At 51.6% G+C, this 21,080-nt stretch overlaps 1 protein-coding gene across 1 annotated transcript in view; it reads right to left on the bottom strand.

The window, feature by feature from the left end:
* CFAP65 (cilia and flagella associated protein 65) overlaps positions 1 to 18,764 on the bottom strand; it is a 31,492-nt gene extending 12,728 nt beyond the window's left edge. Inside the window, exons 1-19 of the mRNA XM_084264459.1 lie at positions 18,691 to 18,764; positions 17,905 to 18,007; positions 16,323 to 16,489; positions 14,309 to 14,508; positions 13,506 to 13,651; positions 12,344 to 12,566; positions 11,839 to 12,104; positions 11,164 to 11,364; positions 10,374 to 10,736; positions 9,326 to 9,463; positions 8,207 to 8,452; positions 7,571 to 7,795; positions 6,745 to 6,897; positions 5,778 to 5,943; positions 4,442 to 4,570; positions 3,399 to 3,624; positions 2,292 to 2,420; positions 1,804 to 1,980; positions 1,126 to 1,192 (exon numbers count right to left, since the gene is read on the bottom strand). Coding sequence (XP_084120585.1) covers positions 1,126 to 1,192; positions 1,804 to 1,980; positions 2,292 to 2,420; positions 3,399 to 3,624; positions 4,442 to 4,570; positions 5,778 to 5,943; positions 6,745 to 6,897; positions 7,571 to 7,795; positions 8,207 to 8,452; positions 9,326 to 9,463; positions 10,374 to 10,736; positions 11,164 to 11,364; positions 11,839 to 12,104; positions 12,344 to 12,566; positions 13,506 to 13,651; positions 14,309 to 14,508; positions 16,323 to 16,489; positions 17,905 to 18,007; positions 18,691 to 18,749 — 3,384 coding nt within the window. The 5' untranslated portion in view covers positions 18,750 to 18,764. The remainder of the gene's footprint in view (positions 1 to 1,125; positions 1,193 to 1,803; positions 1,981 to 2,291; positions 2,421 to 3,398; positions 3,625 to 4,441; positions 4,571 to 5,777; positions 5,944 to 6,744; positions 6,898 to 7,570; positions 7,796 to 8,206; positions 8,453 to 9,325; positions 9,464 to 10,373; positions 10,737 to 11,163; positions 11,365 to 11,838; positions 12,105 to 12,343; positions 12,567 to 13,505; positions 13,652 to 14,308; positions 14,509 to 16,322; positions 16,490 to 17,904; positions 18,008 to 18,690) is intronic.
* Positions 18,765 to 21,080: the final 2,316 nt, after the last annotated feature.

The following is a 21,080-nucleotide window of genomic DNA, read 5'->3' on the forward strand; positions in this document are numbered from 1 at the left end:
TCAGGATTGTGCCAGGCAGGCAGAGCACAGGGAGCCTGGCCAAGGGCTTTGAGGGAAGGCACAGTTAAGCCACTGTTTGAACAGCTTGGTCAAAGGGTTGGATTTTCAGCTGACAACAGTCCTGAAAGAAAAGAAAAATAAGAGAGATGTGTGAACACAATGGTCTCATAGGAAACTTCAGAGACAGACAGGAAGGCTCAGCCGGGCATGAGCTGTGCCCGGCAGAGCACAAGGTGACTTTGACTCTAACTGACAGTTTGAGAGAGGGAGAGAGAGAAAAATTAGTTCCAAGCCTGAGGAAATGCTCATGGAAAACACACCACAGGTCAGCTCTGTGATGCTTCAGGAAGCAGTGAAGCAGGGAGAACCTCCACCATTGGTAAGTGGGTGGACAAATACACCAGGGCTGCGGCAAGAACAGCCAACCAGGAGTGTAGGGAGTACCTCCTGAGCCTGGGGAAGCAGCTGCCTGCACAGCTGGAAGATGCTCTGTCACTCTGTGCCAGCACAGCGTGTCTCCAGGCCACCGCCAGTGCAGGTGATACTTCCGGAGGAAAGAACATTCAAGGGGGGGTTGAAGAGCACAGGGAGCTGATGAGGTGGGGCAGTTCAGGACAGTTGCGTATGAGAGAAGTAGGGTGGGTTGCAGAGCTAAAACCCAGGATCACTGCGTGGGAGCACTCATGGTGAGGCAGGTGGAGCGAGGGGACACAAGCACAGAAACCCTGTCTGTGAGGGACATGTGAGTGTGGGAGGCACACAGAGACTGTAAATCCCAGGTGAGCTGCTTTGGACTTGAGCTGGTTTGGAAGAAGCAGCAATTCTGCACTAATACCACCAATAAAACACAAATCCTCCTCCTTTTGCTGGGGAAACCAGCAGATGCTACATCCAAGGGCCATTTTGCCAGTGCTCTGCCCCATCACACTATGCCAGAACCATGGCTCTGTCAGGATGTCAGCTTTCCATCTCTGCTTGCCCCTGTGTTACTGCTGGATCAGTGCTGATTCCAGGGGAAGGCCTCAGCACCCTGGGTGCAGCACAGCTTCTGGGAAAACACCTTTTCATCCAGTTCCTACCTCCTGCTCTTCTGCAAACAGAAGCTAGAGATACCTGCTACCTTACCAGAATCTCATGGCCATAGGAAACCTTCAGCAGGACAGGGAGGTGGTCGGTGCCGATGAAATCATGTCTGGCAGTGAGAAAGGAGAGAGGGAAAAGCATTAAAAATCAACCTTGTGCCCAGGGTAATAGAATCAGGAATGGTGCATTAGAGACAATTCACTTCCCAGCTAAAGAGTCACTGTTGCATAAGGGGCACTGAGAGGGAGGGGAGCAGTTGTGTTTGAGTCATGCAGTGTTGATTTTAGTCATCCACCAATTTAAGCACCCAAGTTTCCAGGCTGATGCCATTCAAAATGCCAGTACTTCCCAGATCAGGTCTGCTGCACAAGGGGAGGTATTCGGGTGTTTTCATACCTCCCCAGGCAGATAAAGGCTAGCAGCTCTAGCTGGTGACAGAAATAAGGATTTCAGTGTATAATCAAACCCACAGGAAGGGCAGCATCTTGTTTGTGTCCTCAAGCATCAGGTCAGGGCAGACCAGTGTCCCCAGCATGTCACACTAAACACCTTTTGCACTGCAGCCTTGAAGGACATTAACTACTTTCCCCTGAGGAAGAGAAACTTTGGGGCTTTTCACTTGCCCAGTCTCTGCTCTACAAGGGGCACGTGAAGGGAAGGAATCCAGGGGACACAGGGGACTCTGATGTCATGTCAGAGCACACAGGAAGTTGCCATCACCTGTGTGAGAGCTGGACAGATTCCTCCTGTCCTGGAAGAAGTTTTCCTGACTTTGGGGAAACACTGAAGAGGTGGTTATCCTCAACTCTCATCTGGTGCAGCTCAAGGGGGCTAAACTCAGCATCCTCTGCCCAGTGTTCCACGTCCACCTTCTGATCAGAAGGAAACAGGAAGGCCCTGGGGAACCAGTCAGCTGGTCAGCAACACGCACAAACAACTTCTCTGAGGCCAGCCAGGCACAGCCCAGCTAGTGGACACATCATGTTTCACCCAGTCTGACCTGCAGAACTCTCCCCTTCTTTGCTTGTTTCCCCACCCAGACCCACCAACTGATCTCAGTCACAGCTCCACAAAACAAGCTGCACCCACAAAGCCCACCCTGCTAATTTGCAGATGTCTCATGGCCTCATGAGCATTTCCATACCCCCAGTCAAGACCTCCCCTCCCTGCCCCCAAAAAAAGGCTGAGCTCCAGCAAGCACCACTCACCACTCCACAGGCACTGCACCCTTGTTTGCCAGCAGGAGCATCACTAGGGTAGGCTCTGAGCCTATTGGGGCAGCCCCAAAGTTGAAATCCAGCAAGAGAGGGGTGTGCACTGGAGGGATCAAGCATGTGCTGGTCACAGGAAAGAAATGAGAGATTAAACTGAGACAGGAAGAAGGGCTGGTAGGGCATGACAGGGAAAGGGCCATGCTATACTGTGGTTCTTCTTAAAATTCTTCCCTGACCTTGTGTTCTTGGCACTTTTGGGAGAAAGGATACTGGGCACAAGACAGGACTTTCGAGTTTTTCCAAAAAAACCTTTTATATATACCTAATGATAGAGACAGTCCTGCTTAGCTGAGGCCTCTTTTTGGCACCCCAGTACAAGAAAGTCACTGACATACTGGAGCAGAAGGACCAGGATGGCTGAGGGCTGAAGGACATTACTGACAAGGAGCAACTAAGAGACCTGGGTTTGCTCAGCCTTATGAAGCAAGGGCTGAGGGACAGCAGCTGCACGAGTTCCAACACAAGATGCTCCCATGAGATATTAGAGAAAACGTTTTTACCATTAAGGGGGACAAACACTGGCATCAGGTGACCAGAAAAGCTGTGTCTCCTGCCTCTTGGAGATACTCAGCACTGAGCTGGACAAGGATCTGGGCAACATGACCTAGCTGTCTCTGCTTTGAACGTGGGGTTAGACCAACGAGAGTCTTTGAGAGGTCCATTGCAATCAAATTATTCTTTGTTTCTGTGGCTCCTCTCTAGAGAAGTGAGGGTGAGCAACTGCCTGCAACAACTAAGATGGAATGGGAATATAAGGAGGAACTTTTTTACTGTGTGGGTGACTGAGCACTGGGACAGGCTGCCCAGAGAGGCTGTGGAGTCTCTTTCTCTGGAGACACTCAAACCTGCCTGGATGCATTCCTGTGGGATTTAGTCTGTGTGATCCTGCTCTGGCAGAGAGGTTGGACTAGATGAGCCTTTGAGGTCCCTTCAAAGTCCTAATATTCTGTGAACAGAGAGCTGCAACACAAGTCAATGGCCACAGCATCTCTATCTGGCTCATGTGAAGGATGGAAAGATCTTCTGACCATCTCATCTCACCTGTGCCTTGTGGGAACTCTGTAAGTGAGCTCGCTGGGAGCTGGGTCTCTCTCCAAGTACTCATTCAGTGTGTCCAAGGAAAAGAGCTTCCAGAGGTACAGCCTGCTGATACCACTGGCACTGCCTGCTGAACAGGCGTCTGTGATGCAGAAAGTTGGGTAGGTGCCTGTTGCTACAATGCAGCAGAGGGGCTGCGTCTCCTTTTCTGTGCTTGCAAGATCTGTAGCTTGGGAGAGAAAGAAACACCAAAAAGTAGTCATGCATCATTAAGGGGCAGTTGTCTGGGACAATAGAAGGAAGAGAGCCCCAGCTAGACCAAAGAAAGAAAGAATAGGGCTTGTACAGTCTTTTGTTTGGCCGTTTCTAAACCCTCTGACCTCTAAGTTGTACCTTGACTTCTGCATTTAGAGGTCACCTATGAATATGATCCTTTTCAATGATGTATTTACAGTTTAGTTCTGCGTTATGTGAACCCCCTATTTTTCATTTAAGCCCACAGTATGGTCATTTGATGGCATGCCCCTTGGTTATACTGAAACAAATCACAAACAGTTGTTTATATCTTGTGTTCTCCACGCTGTTCCTGTGGCATTGCTGTTACCCACTTTCTAGTCTGGAAACTCCTTGTCTGACTGGTCTCTTCTCATACAAATGGTGTTCCTCACTTCTGAACATCCTTATTGCCCTCCTCCATGCCTTTTCTAGTTCAGCTGCATTCTTCCTCCTCCAGGGACCAACCCAGGACCCCAGCTGCATACGGCTGGTTGCATGAAGCATCTTTCATGACACACAAAATCTAGGATCGTGCTGAGGAGCAGGGAATCTTGTGACCACAGCTTCAGGAAACTTGGAGCTTTAACTTTCTGTGTTTTAATCCTATCTGACCCCAAAAGATGCAACAAAAAGGAGGCAGCATGCAGGATCTGGCTGTGACGAGGATTTATTCAGGCAGGACTCACACTGGGTGCTGTGCAGCTCAGCCTGCTATGGCACAGGCTACTCTGTTGGGAGGGAATGGTTTTCCCCAAATACCCATCTCTTACCTGTGGGCGTGCAGACAGTGTATTTGATTGACCAGGTGTAATCCATCCGACGGGCTGGCCTGACTGTCAGTCGGAGAAAAGCTTTTGACCTGGCGGGGACTGTCCCTCTAGAATGTTCCAGCTCTAAAGCTGAAGGGGAAAAGAGGTGATGTGAGGTTTTGGCATCACTGATCTCTCTTACACCACATGTGTGTTCAGCACGCAGGTCCCAAAGCCTGTGCCTAACCATTAGGATCAGCTCCAAGCGTTGAAGTTGGGATTCCCAGACTACGACTGCAGGCAGCTCATTGGGAGTACCCAACGCTGCCTTTGGCCAGCAAGGGGCAAGGAACTTCCCCAAAAGGGTGGTCCTCTAGAAAAGGAGCCAAGAGTTGTGGTCCAACACCTTCTCAGAAGCTCCCTTGTTTATCTCCCTTCTTTGCTGAGAAATTGCATTTTATTTTAAGGTTCAAATTGAACTAACTTCAATTGTCAGGCTCTGGGTTATGCTTTCTCCAGCAAGACAAGTCACCTGTAGCACATCCCTAAGCAGAAGAGCAGACCCTTCACAATCATTGAAGGCTGTCTTCCTTCAGCACATGCATGAGGTGATGTAAATCACACTCACACAGGCTGGAGTATTTAATCAGCCTCTCTGCACATCTGTGCATGGCCATGCAAAAGAGCCTTCACATCCTTAGCAAAGCACAAGCACCTACACAGGCACCTAACCATCATCTTACTAGCACTGTGCTCAGTGACATAACCCCCTGTCACCTTTGGCTGTCTTCCTTCTACATCCAGGGTCTGGGTAACCGCCTTACCACTGGGTTATAAGGGGTTATAAGGGTGGAAATTCTCTCTGAGGAGTCTTCCAACATTTGTTCTCCCCTGTTCTGGCTTAATTATATGTGCTTCAAGATCTTTAAAATGTAACAATCTAATGGGCCATGCAAACCATTTCCTTCTGTCCTTAGTAAATGTAAAAAAAAAAAACCCAACACCCAAAATGTTGCCTGTTTTGTGTCTTCTCAGAATCACACACACAAACTTCAAACACAAGCACAGATATTTTTGACCAAGTGATGGGAAGAGGAAGCTACTTCTGTTTCCAGAGAGACATTTGGCAAAGTTATCATCACAGTGCAAAGTCTCTACCACGTGGTACCCAGCCTTGTGCTGTACCACTTATGGAGATTACCTCACGCCTTCCCAAGCATATTTCTACCACGCACAAGACAGATATCTTAATGCCCTTCAGGGAATAGATGGAAGCCAGCTAGCTAGCAGCACAACCTCCAAGTTTATGCTAGAAAAGAGAACAAGGCCCCACCCCATGGTAATTCCCTTACAGTACCCAGCGGATCGCTGCGGACCTCCTTGGGGTCGCAAGGCCCAGTGATGTGTTGTTCCACGCTGAGGACGTACTTCACAGAACAGATCCCATCATTTAGCAGCACAAGGCTGCAGCTTTGTGGCTCACCAACCAGAAGGTTCCCAAGGTCCAGGTGCTCCGTTTCTGCCTGGAATCCAAACCCGCCGTGCAAAGGTCACTGTTACACGTTGAGCGTAGCCACGTGCTGATCCCCTGGCACACACAGCGCAGGGCAAAGGGCTCCCAGCTTTGTGTAGGGCCTGGTGTGTCCTGGAAGATGTTCTAACAGGGCTCAATCTGTCCTGCAAATGCTTTCTCCTACTGTTATTTTGGCTGCTTGCTGGGTTAGATACAGCACCTTCAGGGGTGTGAGGAGACTAGCTGGTCAGCTGCACTTGGCCCAAGGGCTGAGCTCTGCCAGTCCTTCTGTGATGGTACCAAGAATCCCCCTCTCTTTTGGGAAGTCATCCACACACGTCACTTATAGTGACTAAACACCTCAAAGATGTTGACTTACAAAATATTATTTTATTAGCCTGAAAATAAAGGCATCTGCACAGATCTGCAGACAATAGGAGGCGACCTACATTGTTGCCACACAACCTTGACTGGTCCAGGACACTTAGAAACTGGACTGACAGCAGAACTAATGGAGAATGGAGCAAACAGAATGAGGGGAGAGAGCTGGGAGTCCCAAGGAGCCAAATGGCTTGCTATGTTCAGTCTGGAACAGAGAACTTAAGAGAGATCTGAGAGGATTCAGGCACATCACGTTTGAACTGGTGGGACATTTCATCACGCTGTTGCCATTAGGCTGCCAGAATCAGCTCTGTCATCTCCCCTGAAAGCAACGTCTGGGAATTTTGCTGTAAATCCTTACTGGTTGTAATGGGGAAACCCATGACCCCCATCCCACCCTAGTACCCCACCCTGCTACCCAGTTTCTTACCCTGATGGTGCTCAGCACCCCCTCTCCAACAATTCGTAAGGCATAACGGACACTTTTGGGAGACGTGGGGTCTGGGCTTGTCCTGCTCACAAACACCACAGCTCGCAGCAGGTACTTGGTCTCCTTGTCAGGAGTGAACGTCCACGCCTGAGCCTGAAATCACAAGAGGGAAGGAGAGCATCACAGGAGCTCTAGGCCAGAGCCAAGCCTAGGCACCACAATGGCTGCACTCAGTGTGCAGCCTCTTCATCCATTACAGCTAACTGAATCCTCTACAGACAACGCCAGGGACACCCTCACTTCAGCCCTTCACCATCTCTGCCTGTACCAAAGGTTCACACTGGGAACGCACATTCAGATACCTAAGCCAGGCTGTGGAGATACATTAACCCTTACTACTCTCAAAAAAATCCACTCAGGGTATACAGTAAAAGTTTAAAACCTGAATTTCCAGGTGGGAGAACAGAAGAGCATCATAAACCCTCTCATGGTCTCATTTGTCCTCTGTCTAGTAACATCTCCCGGTGCACAACGGAGTTGCTGCTGTGTTAATGCCCAGGCCCACTCAGGGTGTCACTATCTAGTGCCTGTTTTAGACTCATTTAGTCCTGTAGCCAGGGAGGTTGTAGTCATGTTTGGGTAAATCCACATTGTGGGACCCAGCATGACAGCAGATGCTGGCTAGCAACCCAGGCTGACACTGACTGGTATTCTCCAACTTTGGCATTGATGACGAAACGATTGGCACCCCTCACATTCCCACTCTAAATGCTCTACAGTTGTACTGTAGAGAGCAGAATGTAACTTGGGTAGAACTTCAACTTACCATGGCTTCATAGGGCTGGAGCATCCCTGCAGAGGGGCTGACAGACAGGATCTTGCTGTCAGACTGATGGATTTTCCACGTGAAAACCATGGGTAGCCTTGTGCAGTTTTTTATGGTATACATTCGTGTAGAGGAGGTCCCTTTATAAACAGGCTTGAAGTAGAGAATTCCATCACCTTCTAAAAGCAAAAGAAGGGACTCCCCACAACTCTGGAGAGCAATCTCCTGTGGAATAAAGGGAAAAGTAACAGACATTAGCTAGAAGCCTCAGCTACCTCTGGAAGGGCCTTCCAAAGATGTTGTCCCTTCCAAGAGGAAAGCAAGAAAAAGCTGAGGCTAGAAGAGGAGGGGAAGGACTTTAGGTTGTGCTGTCAAGGATGGCTCTGAGCATAGTGTAGTGCATTCCAGAAGATGGAAACACAAGGGAATGAGGGTTACAGGATGTTTGGCACCACAAGCACCTTCTATCTGGAATGTTGCCCCCACTTTAAAAATCGAAAACGTTATTTCCTTCCTATTTCCAAATAGGAGAAATCCAAACTAACCTCTAGGAGATGTAACAGGGTCAAAGTGCAGGTCACCGTGACAAGGGAAGACTACAAGGGAACAAACCTTCCCCATCATCTCTCTCCCTACCTTGGTGTATCCAGGACAAGAGTTCAGCTGCAAAGGCAGGACATGCTGCTGTGAGACTGTGTTCACTGGGCGAGTGGAGAGAAAGAAAATCTGGTGGCCTCCTGGAATGACGTGTCCTGAGCAGGGCTTGAGCAACACAGAGGGACAGGAGGCTTGGTTCACGCTGAAGGTTATCAGTGAGGTGCCCTTGTTCAAGAGCAGCATACTGCAGTAGGTATCAGTGTTAGGGGTCACAGGAGGAAAAGCCTGGTGGAGACAAGCAAGAAGGGTTGTTTGCATTTGGTTTAGAAAGCCAGGTTAAAGAAAAAGCTTTCACTATGTTTAATTCCAGGTTCCTGAGTCCATGGAGAACTTAGTGTTTCTCTTCAAGGAAAGAGCAGAAATCACCCAAGGGTGTACAAATTAGGGTCTTTTCCCTTCCCACAGTGGCCCTGGTCTTTCACAGGGTAATGGGACCAGTGAAGCTACTTTGCTTACGCCATGCCATGCTTTCTGTTCATCCAAAAAGTGAGCTGCTTGCTGGGGCCTGCAGTCTCTGCATGGATAGTGAACTCCTGGATTAAGAATTCCAGCAGGCTGGAATTTGCCCCAGGTCTCTGGCTGTGTGTCCTGAACTAGCTGAGGAGATTTTTAAGAAGTTCTCAAAACTATTCCTGCTTTCTAGGGGCAGATCTCAGTTTACCTCAGGAAAAATACTTCCTGTGCTACAGAAACAGCAGGAAGAGTCAGGGAGACTTTCACTCTAGTTTGTTACCACTTCTCTTCCATAAGCATACATTCTTTGTGCCACCTTCCATTAGCTCAAGTGCATGCAGAGTGTCTGAGGCTTCTGGATCTGACCCTTGTCAGGTTCTATGTCCACTTAAACAGAAAGGAAGGAGATGCCAACAGCTTTCCTCTCAGAGCTAATAAGACGCTCAATGCAACCTGACCCACTGGAGGCTGGGAAACTAATGCAGGAGAAAAGGCATCCTACCTCTGTACCAGAGCAGGAGTCTCCCCACCATTAGAAACCACCTGAGTCACATCTCAGGGTGGTGCAATAGGAGACGAAGCAAGGACTTCAGAGGTAAACACTGAGCATCTCTGCAAAGACCCAGAGGTCAGCCAGTTACACACCTTGGGGACATCCAGGATGTACTGTGGAATGAAGTGCTCCCGTCCTGCTTCATACGTGTGGGCTCTCAGCCTGACAGTCAGGCACCAGGATGGACAGATGGTGGCATCCTCTTTAATGTTGCTGTAGTGTCTCAGCACCTGCAGGTATGCAAGGGACAGAACGGAGCGTGTGTGGGGAGGGAGTGTGGCAAGGTACCCTCAAGCACTTGTACAATTGCAGTGGTAGTTTCAGTGACATTGATTTTTCCCCTGCTGAATGAGGAATAGGAGTGCTGCTTTCCCCAAAAGCTGTATTTCAGACCCAAAAGACCACTGAGTGACTTGTAAGCTATTCTGTGAAACTACAAGGGCTGCCTTAGGGAAGGAGGGTCTACAGACACTCAAGTGCAGTTTGAGATACTTGCATATGCTAAAGTTAGCACTTAATGGTGAGGCACTGAAACGAATCATCTGTCTTTTACCTGAGCCTAAGAAACTCCTGACTCTAAGGTTACTCCTAGATACCCTCCACACTAGCAATAAGCAATGGAATGAAGACTTTCTGACCTACCGGGGAGTTTCTGGCTGCTGAAACTCCTGCAAATGCAGGATGTGTGATGTGAATCCCACACCACATGGGAGAAGAGTCTGCAGGGATGTACCTTTACTTAAGGGCCAGACACAAAAACTAAGTTACTGCTCAGCACCCAGGCCACATCCACCATCCCTGTGCAGGCTCCCATCTACACCAGAAGTGTGCAATTCACAGCAGTTCCTCTTTTAGGGAGGTGTGCATTACTTCACATTCTCTGGGTGTAAAAGCAAGTGCAACTGTTTGTATGATGAGCTGTGGCTTCCTTTGCTGATTTATCTTTGCCAGGACACAGATGAAGGAGAAATTTCAACCCACCAGTGTATCAAAACAGCATCCAAAGGAGTTGGTGAAGGTAACAGTTTGACAAACTCAAAAGAAAAGATTCCTTTGGAATTTTAACTCCCCCAAAAGTCTTTAGCCTACAGCCTTTCACCAGGCCCTCTCTGGAAACCGGTCCTAGTAATTCCTACTAACCTTGTAGAAGGCAAAACCTTCCAGCTCTGCTGCATAGAGACTGTTGAGCTGAGTGGGCTGGAAAAGGACACGGAAGGCTGAAGACTTCAGAGGTGGGATGTCACAGATTTCAGGGTTCACTTGGAAGGCACTGCCACGGCTCGGAGTCCAGGCAACAGTGATCTTCCCCTTGGTGTGGTTGGTCACGCAGAGAGGAAGTGGTTCTACCTTGTGTAGTGGCACACAGCAACCAAAGTCGTGCTCCCTGGGGCTGACGCTAACGTGAGGGGGAAACAAGGCCAGGTCGTCGCTTACGCCATCGTGGAAATACTCCGTCATGGGGTTGGCTTCAGTGTATCCACTGGGAGGCTTGGCTGGAGGTATCTACAGGATGGAAACATCTCGGTGTGAGTGGGGGAAGTATGTGGGAGACAGCAGGCACTGCAGTCCTGACTCGTCCCATGAGCAAGAGGGCACCAAGATGCACTCCAGCAACAGTTCCCAGGACAGCTCGAAGTTCAGGCTTCGAGGAGGCTCCTGTTTGTAAGCCAGTCCTCAATCTGAAGCTACGTGAAGCAAAAGATGACCCTGAGTTTGAGTTAAAGCCAGAAAGTGGCTTAGTGGCTGAGCTTAGTAAGACCCAACTGACACAGATACAGTGTTGGTGTGTGTAGGGAACATTCCCAGCAGTTCCTAAAGAACTCAGTCCAGCACCTGCAAGTGTTTCTACACCTGTCTGGCCTGTGCAACAGAAACCCAGCATCTGCAGAGAACAGCTTAGGAGTATCTCAGATTCCAGGGCAGCTCATACCTCGGGAGGCAGCATGAGGGCTCCCTTTTCATCCACCTGCAGCTTCCCATCCTTCAGCATCACACTCAGGATATCAGGGGGGTAGTAGGTCAGTCCCCTCACCATGTTTGTTCGGTACTGGGAGAGATGTCTTGCCTGAAGGATGGCTGGCTTATCTACATCTGAATGGCAGGTACCAAAGAAGTCCACATACATGGGTTCCTGAGAAAACACCAGAAAGGATTTTAAGGAATAAACTGTCCATCTGTGGTTGCTTTGAGAGTTAGACTATCCTACTGCCTCACTTCCAAAACCATGCCTGGGAAAGGCTTGGCGTCTGCAATGTTAGGCTGCCATTTACTTCATGCCTTGATGCAGCCCAAGAACTTCCTTGAAACTGGAGTGAAAGTTGAAGGCAGTTGGTGCACTGCTGTGCAGCTGGATTTAACTCAGGGTCCTAGATGGACAGGAGGCACTGAGGATGCACCTCACCCCACCCATAGGCACCACTGGCTGTCTGCAGCAGCCCTCTACTGCTGATAGGAGCCTGCAGCTTGGGAATTCTGCTCAGGACAATGGGAATGCCATGGGAAGAGATTTCCAGGGACTACTAAGCAAGAGTGGCCAGCCCTGGTGGATTACGTTGGAAGAGTCCTCTGAGCTGTCAGTGATGAAACCACCCTTTGCCTCTCCTACCTGATGGTGGACAAGGCACACCACTCTGCGGTGATAGCTGATGGGGTGAGTAGGTCGAAAGGTGACCTTCAGTGCCAGTGTTGTTGTGCCCTCCAAGACTCCACAGGGGCGATCCAAGGAGAAGACGCTCCCTCTGCCATCAATATCAAACTGGTAATAGGCTGGGACATCTGAGATGTTGCTGATTTTCAGCGTCTTCATCAACCTTTCCCCAAGCTTGATCCAGTCAAAGTCCACAGAGTATTGGTGCAGGGACACCAAAGGACCTAGCACAACAACATGCAAGACACATCCTGGGGCTGTTGGAGCTGTTTGTGTCAACAGGTTCACAAGCCACTGCTGTGCTTAACCAATTTCCCCAAGCCACAATCACCTCATCTCAGCAGAAGGTAGGTATGTGACAGGGCTGTGACAGTCCCTAGTCCCTCCCCAAGAATTTGCCCTTTCCCTCCTGCAGTGCCAAGAAGAAGACAGGGAGAAACAGGGAAGGTTTTCACTCTGGTACCTTTGCACGAGCCGACCACCTTCAGGACAGTGTGCAGGAGGCACCCAGCAGATCGGATGGTGAAATAGTCAGTACTGTGCTGTCCCACGGCCTGCGGCTGAAATCGTATGCGCAGGGACAGCTTCCCTCTGGCAGGGACAACACCATGGGACATGTCACAGGAGAAAGCACCGTCTCGAGGCAGAGGGTCTTTTGCTCTTTCTATCCTACATGGTGCATCTACCTGTGACCAGAGTAGAAATGGGTTAACAAAGGAACCGTCAGGAGACGGAGCAGCTCTGAACGTGGGACACTAATCAGGGAAGAACTGCAGCTTTCAGCAGAGCTGAAAACCACCAAACCCACCAAGACTCCTGTATCTCAGCATGGTAATACTGCACAAGCCTCCACAGCCCTGTTCTGCTGGAGCACAGCAGCGAGCTGGAGTGCAGCAGCAAGCTCCCACCACATGCTCGGAAGTCAGTGGCCTGCAACAAAATGTGCTGGTGATCTCTGGGGTTGGAGTGTCCCTCCTGGCAGGGAAAGGATGGCTCCAGGTGTCCTCAAGAGCCAAAGTTGCCTAAGTGACTACTGTGACCAGGACAGTCAGGCAGATAACATTTCTCTCCATCCAGAGTCCCACCTTGTCTGGGGATTTTCTTCTCACACAAAACAAGACTGATGCTCTGACACCTTCCTCAAACCCCTTGAAGAAGGTCTTGACCCTTGCCTGGGGATGCTGAGCACCACTGTAACCTGAATGTCTTTGCCAGCACCAAGTTGCAGAGCCTGCGGACGAGCCACCACTGCTGCACCAGAAGAAGACCCATCAGCTGCCTGGAATGCATGAATGCCAATTTGAGACTGTCACCCAGGAGGGATGGGCTTGTCCAGGGTGAGCAGGAGAGCTGCAGGGCATGAAGGACCATGATAGCTGCCTGATCTGCATCAAGCAGGTGGGAACTGCCATACCAAGCTGCAAATGGGTATGGTTCTAGCACTGCAGCTGAAAGCCAAGACTGAATGGCCTGTTTGGTGGGGGAAGGCTCATCATCTCTGCTTTATTCACACTCCTACTTGGGTTATCTTCACGGCTTTAAGGAGGATACTCAAGACCACATACCCCAGGGAAACCTGCCAGCATGCCACCCTCTCACAAGAAGTAATCTCGCTCTTCACATACCACTGACAGGTTGAGGATTTCTACAGACTTCTCTGCAGTTGTCCCCACTGGCACTGATCCAAAGCACAGCACATCCTGAAACTTCCCAGGCTGTACACCTTCATGCTCCTCCTCTGTCACACTCACACGCAGGCAGGGGTATTTGGCTGTTAAAGGGAATTAAATGCTGGGTTGAGAAAGAGAGGTGGAATCTCCATCCTTAGATATTCAGCACTCAACTGTACAAGTCTCGGAACAACATCAGGTAACCCTGACATTGGATCTACCTCCAAAGATGGTCCCGCTTTGAACCACATCAGCTCCCTTCCAGCTCTAATTTACTAAACCTGAGTCACTTCTTTCACTTGTCAGTGGCCATACAAGGCACTTCAGGCAAGGACTTGCTAATGGCACCATTGCTTATTCCAGCTCACATCCAGAAAGCTTTAGATATTTCCCTAGCAGGGACAGACAGGGGAGATTGAGTGCAGGCACAACCAGGAGTTCCTGGAGGTTTTTGCATTTTGCCAATGAACTCATTTACTTTCTTCCCCTCTGTCAACTTAAACAGGCTCCAGAAACACCAGTTTGGCCAAACCATGTCAGGGGGCACACTGGACCCTTCTGTCCCTACTGTCTCTTCAGATAACACTTCCAAATAGACAATATTATAGTAGAAGATTTCACTGGCCACTTTCGAACCATGGGCTTCACTTGTTCATCACTGACTGGGGCCAACCTTGACTCAGTCTCGCCGTGGGATGCTATTCCTCAGTTAGGGATGACACACACTTCTTTCAGTGTTAAAGGCCAGACAGACTCACCCAGGGCATTTAGCTGAATAGTCCTCTTTTGTTTCTTTTCACCTCCAAACCAGCACGTTGCTGCCACGTCACAGGCCATAGCCACCTTGGGCTGGAAGACCACTTTGACCATGCACTCAGCACCTGGGTTCAGCATGCCACAGTCAGGAATCATGGAGAAAGGGCTTGGCATCTCCCAGGAAAACACAGTAACAAGGTCACTAGGAAACAGAGACAGGTTTTAAGTAGGTGAATGGATCCTTTGCTGCCTGTGCAATCACATGTAGGATGGACCTTTCCCATGGGCTGGTTATTTGGTTAGGAGGTGAAGCAGCCAATGTGGAATGGCAGAATCCCTAATGCATCCAGCCAAATATGTGGTGCTGGGAAGAACTTTGTCTCTGGGCTCTGCAAATGCTCTCCTCTTGCTTTAATGAATCTTAGCTGTTACATCTAGTGAACTTTATTAATGGCCATAAAATTTCTCAGCTTCACCATGTGACAGCAAACAAATCAGCTCCTGAATGAAGTGTTTGCCTTTTCTGTATCCAAACTTGCTGTTTAATTCCAAATGAACATTTATTCTTCTGTGGTATGCCCAGGTGAGGAGAGAGGACTGAGCTCATTCAGCTCTCCAGAGCTCCTGCTTGGTTGATTTGTGCAAAGAACACAACATACCATCAACTTTATATATTTCATTGTTTCCAGGCTATGTGTCACTTACCATCCATACCTCCACCACCCTGACCCTTCAGCCAGCACAAATCATTTCTCTGATGGGAGAGTGAATCATTTGAAATGGTTTCTGGCGGATACCTTGCTCTGCTTAAGGCAGATGTGCCCTCTGTCGTTTCCACTCTCCTCCTGCATCAGCTGACTGCTTTTGGGAGCACAGGCCATGTCCCAGCTAGATTCACAGGATCACAGAATCATAGGGGTTGGAAGGCACCTCCAGAGATCATCATGTCCAATCCCCCTGCCAAAGCAGGTTCCCTAGGACAGGTCACACAGGGAGATGTCCAGATGGATCTTGAATATCTCCAGAGAAGGAGACTCCACATCCCCTGGGCAGCCTGTCCCAGGGCTCTGTCACCCTCACTGGGAAAAAGTTCTGCCACATATTGGTGCAGAACTTCCTGTGCTCCAGCTTGAGGCCATTGCCCTTTATACTGTCCCCACAGACCACTGAAAAGAGGCTGGCCATTTCCCCCTGTGTCCCACACTTGAGATATTTATGAACATCAATCAGATCCTCTCTCAGTTGTCTTTTTTTAAGGCTGAACAGCCCCAGTTCCCTCAGCCTTTCCTCACAGGGAAGATGGTCCAGGCCCTTAATCATCTTTGTAGCCCTTCTCTGGACTCTCTCCAGGAGATCCCAATCATTTAACTAGTAAAGGTTATTTTTCTCTCACTGTAAATGGTTGGAAGCACCCCTCCTTCCTACCTAGGTTCTTCACTGCACATCTTTCTACCGTGCTGACTGAATTACAATAAGGCAGTCCTTGCTAACGGGGAGCACTGTTTGCTCCTAAATCACGAGTCCAAGGCACAGAATGCTGCCACTGCTTTGGGCAGCTCCATGAACCACAGCAGGCACTGGAGAGACTCTCCAACTTCCATATTGCTTCCCTCAAAAGAGGTCAGCTGGAGCACTGGCATTTCTGTGCTGAGGGAAGACAGACCAAGTCACAGAGAAAACTAAATGCATCCTGCTGGTGGGTCACCTCTCCCTGCCCATGCTAGGCCACCTGCTTTTTGTTAGCTAGAAGCCCAGGCCTCTCCTGGGGATGTGGGATCTTCTCAGTGGGACACCATGCTGGTCCCCCAGTTATCTCCTGTGCATGGTTCTCAGCAAATGCTGGAAACAGATGTGAGGCGCCAAGGTGTGCCCACAGTGAGACCTGGCCAGCACTACCACTGCCTTTGCTGCTGTGACCTCAGAGGAGGTCTGACAGCAGCTGCAATGAGTTGTGTTCCCTGGAGAGTCCGGGAAGGTGGCACAGGAGGAGGGTTTGCCCAGCCATGTCTCGCTCACCCGGTGTTGCGCACAGGGAACATCGTCTCCGTGACACTGTGGACAGCGCAGGGGCGCAACCGGACAGCAGCTGGGAAGGACAGCCAGCAGCGTGGAAGCGTAGCACTCAGGGTGACAGAGAACTCCCCCTCAGCCTTCTTAAAACAGATACTGTCTTCATACTCCCTCTGCACAGGAAAGCAAGGGAGGGCAGCAGTTAGTCAGGGTCCATCCTGCAGTACTGGCGCTCAGGCACAGCCCTCGCCCTGGCAGGGAACACACAAACACCCCCAGGGAGCAGCTGAAGGCCACCTTAGTTTCACCTGGTTTGTTTTGATGCAGACAGATTTCTTTTGGCCTTTTCAAGGTCTCATTTCAGCTTAACTGAAGCACATACAACACCTCCTGGAGCTCCACGAGCACAGAAATATTAGTCTTTGATTAAGAGCTTTGTCAGCTAGAGGCCTAAGCGGATAACACACAACTTAAAGACGCAGTGTTGACAGCGCTGGGTACAAATAGCCCCAGGACATCTGCTAACCAGCTGAGATAGAAGGAATTGCAAGATATGGGTTTTCCATGCTCCCAAGTCACCATCTCTCCTGAGCACGACTTACACAGGTAAGGAGAGACCTTGGGGGCTGCAGCACACGCAGTCCTTGCTCTCTAAGAAAGGGAGGCTCCTGCTTTAGTGATTGATGTGGTCCAGACAAAGTATTCACAGCAAATGGAATGAGGCCAGCAGCTTGTTTCATAAAGGGAACACTGAACAGTCGTCAGAAAACCCATGATACTGAGAGAGCTGGGTACTGGGAGTCTACCCAATGATCAGGCTCTATGGCTGGGACTGAGATACACATCAAAGGCATACAGCTGTGGACAAGAGCCAGAGATCTACACTCAGAGCCAAGACACACAGCAGGAACAAACTGAAAAACAAGGAAAAGGGCAAAAGGAATAATTACTGTTAAAAATAAAGCTTAAAGAAACCCACTCTGTCCAAAAGAAGGGAGGCCCTCATCTATAGGATCAGAATGAGAATATACTGGGTTGGAAGAGACCCATACAAGGATCATCGGGTCCAACTCCTGAACTTCACTTATGTTCTTCCTCTTTTAAAAGTGGACACAAGCTTCAGACTTGTGGGTTGTGTGTGAAGCCAGATTCATCCCTTACAGCAAATCAACAGCCTTTCAATATACAGGCTTTGGGATCTCCTGTAAGAGAGCAGATCTCAGCCCAGTGTCCTGAACTAGATGAGGCTCCCTAGATCAAACCAGGTGTGGACAGCTTGAGCACCTTATCCCACTGATTTCATGGCCAGAATCAGCATGTGGAAAACCGGGAATGCCTTTCTGTGAGGATCCCTCTCCTAATTATTGGCGAACTCTGCAGAGAAGTCAGGTGTTAGGGCTCCCTCAAGCGATGAGGGTGTGGGGAGAGTGGGAAGGTCACGCTGCCCAGCCTTTCTATGCTAGAGCCTTCCCCAAGGACAGGTTCATTCAAGTGAAAACACATCAGAAAGGACAAGAGAGGCAGAGGCCCCCCGCCCCTCTGGGGGCCACCCTGAGCACCGGGAGCAGTTTTGACGTTGCCACTTTACCTTTTCAGTGGGCCGGAAAACGATGGGCAGAGATAAGGACATACCAGGGCTCAGAGTGATGGGCTGTGGAAAAACAGTGCAGAAGAACTGCGTGGAAGGACATCTAGATAATGAAATCAAAACAAGAAATATTGTCTGAGGACAGGCAGCTGTCGTTAATTTAGACCACAGAAGAGAGAATAAAGAATCAAACTCCCTTGGAGCCCACAATTGGAAGCACTTTACACTCCTGACCCCAAGGGTAGCAAATCAGCAGAAACAGGGGCATAACCCAGGTGTCCTGGAAGCCCATTCCCAGCTCAAGGTACCCACCCCTTCCTCAAACAGGATTTGACATTCCCAGGCCATGCAGCACAAGCAAAACACGTTTGGCAGAAACACTGGAGTTTCAGCACTCCCTGCCACCCTCCCAGCTCTGGAGAGGCTCGGCATCCAGTGGGACTCATGGGAGCAGTGGTTTTAGGACACGCTACTGACTGGCTGGCATACATCCACAATTAAAATCTCACTAGACTGGAAATGCCTCACAGACAGAAGTATCAGCAAAACAGAATTAAAAAAAAAAAAAAAAAAAAGAAAAAAAAGAGGCATTTCATTTAAACTACTCCTGCCAGGAACAAGGGCTGTGCCTCTGAATTAGCAGGTTTCTGTCCTGCTATGTAAGTACACAGCCCAAGGGGAGGGGGGCAGGTGAATCCGAGGGAAGTTGCTAACGTGACTGGTACAGCAGGAAGGATGAGGACGCAGTGTGAGGAGCAGAAAGGAAAGAAAAAACTTCCCACGCACCTGTAGCTCAGCTGCTGGGTTTTCTCATGAACGTTTTTCAAGATCAGGTGTTTGATCATCTCTTTCCCGAGTTCCCAGCCACGCCACCTGAGCGTTTCAGCCACCTCAACGCCCCAGAACACACCTTTCTTCTTCGCCTTTCTCGCAGGCACCTTAGGGAGGTACAACAGGGTCATTAGCACTTGGGAGCGGAGGGAGGAGAATCCGCCCCAACAGCTCCTCTGCGCTTAAAGCCTCCGACGCCGGCGAAAGGACGGGAGGAGCCGCCCTGCGACAAGGCTCCGGGAGTCCCCGCAAGCTCCAGTAGTCCCGAGGGGACTCCTCCTGGCCACAGCCCATACAACAGTTACTGAAGGATGCGATGAACGTGGGAAGCAAAGACCAAAGGGGGTTTTGCTGTTGTTTTTCTCCTCTCCCTGCCCTGCCAGCGAACCCACCCACGACAACGACTCCCTTGCCCACCGCTCACCTTCCTGACACAGCCACAGGACAGCCTCCGGAAAGAGCCGGGGGCTTGGGGCTCGCCATGCACCCGAGCAGGCACCTGCAAAACAAGAGGAGAAAGTCCCGCAGCCCGTTCTGCCCAGGCCCGGGCTCCCGCAGACCCAGCAGCTCCAGCTCCGGCCGGCACACCACCCCGCCGTGTCGCCAGCGGGGTCCCCCCTGAGCCAGCTGGCCCAGCCCTCGCCGGAGCACAGCGTCCCTGCGCGACCCCCGGACCCCGCAGCAGGACTCTCCTTGGGCCCTCGTAGCAAAGCCCTGCAGCCTCGCCTGCCCCCGCCACCCCCACACCCTACTCGAACGGCGGTGGCACGGGCTTGTTCCCTACAGCAAGGGCCCGCCCGGCCCGTTATAACCCAACCTGGCCGCCGGAGCGGCGCCGGGAGCCCGTGAGCCTGCCGCCCGCCGGGGCCTGGCCGGACAGCCCGGCTCCTTGAAGCCCTGCCCGGCTGCCCGTAGCACAGCCCGGCTCCATAAGCCGGCACAGCCCGACCCCCGGGGGAGCACGGGCTGCCTCGGGTGCCGGCCGCTCAGCGCCACGAGGGCCCGACCCTTGTTGCCATGGGGACCGGACGCGGCGTCGGCATCTCGCGGAGCAACGACGGCGGCCCCCTCGGGTCAATCCGCGTGCGGGGCGTCTGGACGGCTGCCGGTGGAGGCCGCCAGGGGGCAGCAGAGGAACGCGCAGAGGGGGGTCTGAGGCGGTGCAGGGGGAGATGGGGGGCTGAAGGGGTGCAGGGGAGATGGGGGGCTGAGGGGGTGAAGGGATAGGTGGGCTGAGGGGGTGAAGGGGAGATGGGCTATGGGGGTGAAGGGGAGATGGGGAGCTGAGGGAGTGAAGGGGAGATGGGCTGAGGGGGTGCAGGGGGAGATGGGGGGCTATGGGGGTGAAGGGGAGATGGGGGGCTGAGGGGGTGAAGGGGGAGATGGGCTGAGGGGGTGCAGGGGGAGATGGGGGGCTGAGGGGGAGATGGGCTGAGGGGGTGGGGGGGAGATGGGGGGCTATGGGGGTGAAGGGGAGATGGGGGGCTGAGGGGGTGAAGGGGGAGATGGGCTGAGGGGGTGAAGGGGGAGATGGGCTGAGGGGGTGCAGGGGGAGATGGGGGGCTGAGGGGGAGATGGGCTGAGGGGGTGCAGGGGGAGATGGGGGGCTATGGGGGTGAAGGGGGAGATGGGGGCTGAGGGGGTGCAGAGGGAGATGGGGGGCTGAGGGGGTGAAGGGGAGATGGGCTGAGGGGGTGCAGAGGGAGATGGGGGGCTGAGGGGGTGAAGGGGAGATGGGCTGAGGGGGTGCAGGGGGAGATGGGGGACTGAGGGGGTGCAGGGGAGATGGGCTATGGGGGTGAAGGGGGAGATGGAGGGCTGAGGGGGTGAAGGGGAGATGGGCTATGGGGGTGAAGGGGGGATGGGCTGAGGGGGTGCAGGGGGAGATGGGGGGCTGAGGGGGTGAAGGGGAGATGGGCTGAGGGGGTGCAGGAGGAGATGGGGGCTGAGGGGGTGTAGGAGGAGTTCAGGGGTAGGGAGATGGAAGGGGCAGGCAGCAGACGGTGAGTGCAGGAGGGAACTCAGGGGCGAGGGGTGATGAGGGTGGGTGTGAGGGAGGGAGACAGGCACAAAGCTGAGTCAGAAAAGGGGGTGTCATGGAATCTGTGGGTGCCCAGGATGGGTGGGTGTGGAGGCTGTGGGACTCAGAGGTGGGGATGCTGAGGGGAGCGAGAGGGTGTTGGCTGCATCAAGCAGGAGAGTGCTGGCATAGGGATGGGGTGACACCTTAACGGGGCCAGGTCACCCTGAGCTCCTTGGAGCACTGGTGACACAAGTGACAAGCAGTCACAGGGCCGAGAGCAGCAAAGGTGCTGAGGGACACAGGCCAGGGACCCCCGGCTGCA

The sequence above is a fragment of the Gallinula chloropus genome (genome assembly GCF_964237585.1).
Source record: "Gallinula chloropus genome assembly, chromosome: 5".
NCBI classification, from domain to species: Eukaryota; Metazoa; Chordata; class Aves; order Gruiformes; family Rallidae; genus Gallinula; species Gallinula chloropus.